The sequence below is a fragment of the Microtus ochrogaster genome, linkage group LG5 (assembly GCF_000317375.1).
Source record: "Microtus ochrogaster isolate Prairie Vole_2 linkage group LG5, MicOch1.0, whole genome shotgun sequence".
Taxonomy (NCBI): Eukaryota; Metazoa; Chordata; class Mammalia; order Rodentia; family Cricetidae; genus Microtus; species Microtus ochrogaster.
The window spans coordinates 57,117,238-57,118,550 of record NC_022031.1 but is presented as its reverse complement, the minus strand read 5'-3'; the positions used below and the strand labels follow the sequence as shown (position 1 = coordinate 57,118,550).

Sequence of the window (1,313 nt, the reverse complement as noted above, 5' to 3'; positions counted from 1 at the left end):
AGTCATACACACAGACAGAATATTGTATACATAATAAATAAAAAAATATTTAAAAAAAAGAAAAAACATAGTGTCCAGTGAATTTTTCTACTTCTGATGAAATTATACTTTTTGAGAATGAGAGGTAATAAGAAAATTCAAGCTTGTTCTCTAATGTAATACTAAAATACCAATAAAAATATTCACATTATAGTAAATGTGATTCTTATCTTCTAAACCTCTAGTCTGTTCTTTTTGTCATCCAGAGATTTTAATGACAACAAATACATCCAAGGAAATCATGTCGGACCAGGCATCGCAGTACAGAAGCACACACAGACTTCAGAACTGACAGATTCTTCAGTGGGGACCAGGGACTTGCAGAGCCCCCGTGGGTGGTGGTGGGAACCCTGCTGGCCCTCAACGGACAAGACTGTGCACGAGTGCTGTTGAGAGGGGAGCCTGGACAGGTCATCGGGCTCAATGAGCACTAGGACAAAAACATTAGAGCTCCAGGATTCAGGACAGAATTCATGGGGCTTAGGATAATAGCAGCCACCACGGGATTTCTTCAGAAGTTTTTTTTTTTTCACTGACTGTAAAAATTTTAGAATAGTACTTCCATATTTATTTTTAAAAAATTAACTTAGAAAATCCTCAAAGTGACTTAAAATCGGCTCAGTGCGCTAAGCTATTGAAGGTAGCTGTCGGGAAGCAACACTCACCGTTGCGGCAGTGTCCGTGGGCTCTTAAAGACGGGAGCTGCAGATCTGGCAGGCCTGGAAGACTTGCATTTCACTTCCTCTTCGTACAGTCCTGCCAAGGCCAACTACACACAACAGCAGGCTTGTTATCCAGCTAGCGATGGAAATACACTTGCAGACAGCTGAGGAACATGCATTAGTTTGGAAGTGGGCACTAACAATTTACTACTAAAAAATGAAGGCTGTTGCCTCAAAAGATGTTGCCTTTCCAAAAGAAACTAACTTGTGAGGTTTCCTAATATTCAATTAATTAAACTGCTTAGGCCAGAGAAAATTTGTTACAATAATTCTTTTAATTAGCTATTTAACAGATTCAAAAACTGAGTTTGGCAAGACACTGGTTTCCCCTCTGGACCTGTGTAACTTTCCCCAGGCTCTCAAGGCTCTCTGAAGACAGTTCATGCTATAGTCAATTTCTCTAAATCAATCTCACAATATAATTTCTCTTAGTAGTTTTCAAAATCCAGGAACATGAAACAAGTTCAAAAGTATCGCCTAAGCTGGGCGGTGGTGGCACATGCCTTTAATCCCAGCACTCGAGAGGCAGAGGCAGGCGGATCTCTGTGAGTT

The 1,313-nt window shown here is 40.4% G+C and overlaps 1 protein-coding gene across 1 annotated transcript in view; it reads right to left on the bottom strand.

The window, feature by feature from the left end:
• Ubxn2b (UBX domain protein 2B) overlaps positions 1 to 1,313 on the bottom strand; it is a 37,039-nt gene that overhangs the window by 33,011 nt on the left and 2,715 nt on the right. Inside the window, exon 2 of the mRNA XM_005362285.2 lies at positions 705 to 808. Coding sequence (XP_005362342.1) covers positions 705 to 808 — 104 coding nt within the window. The remainder of the gene's footprint in view (positions 1 to 704; positions 809 to 1,313) is intronic.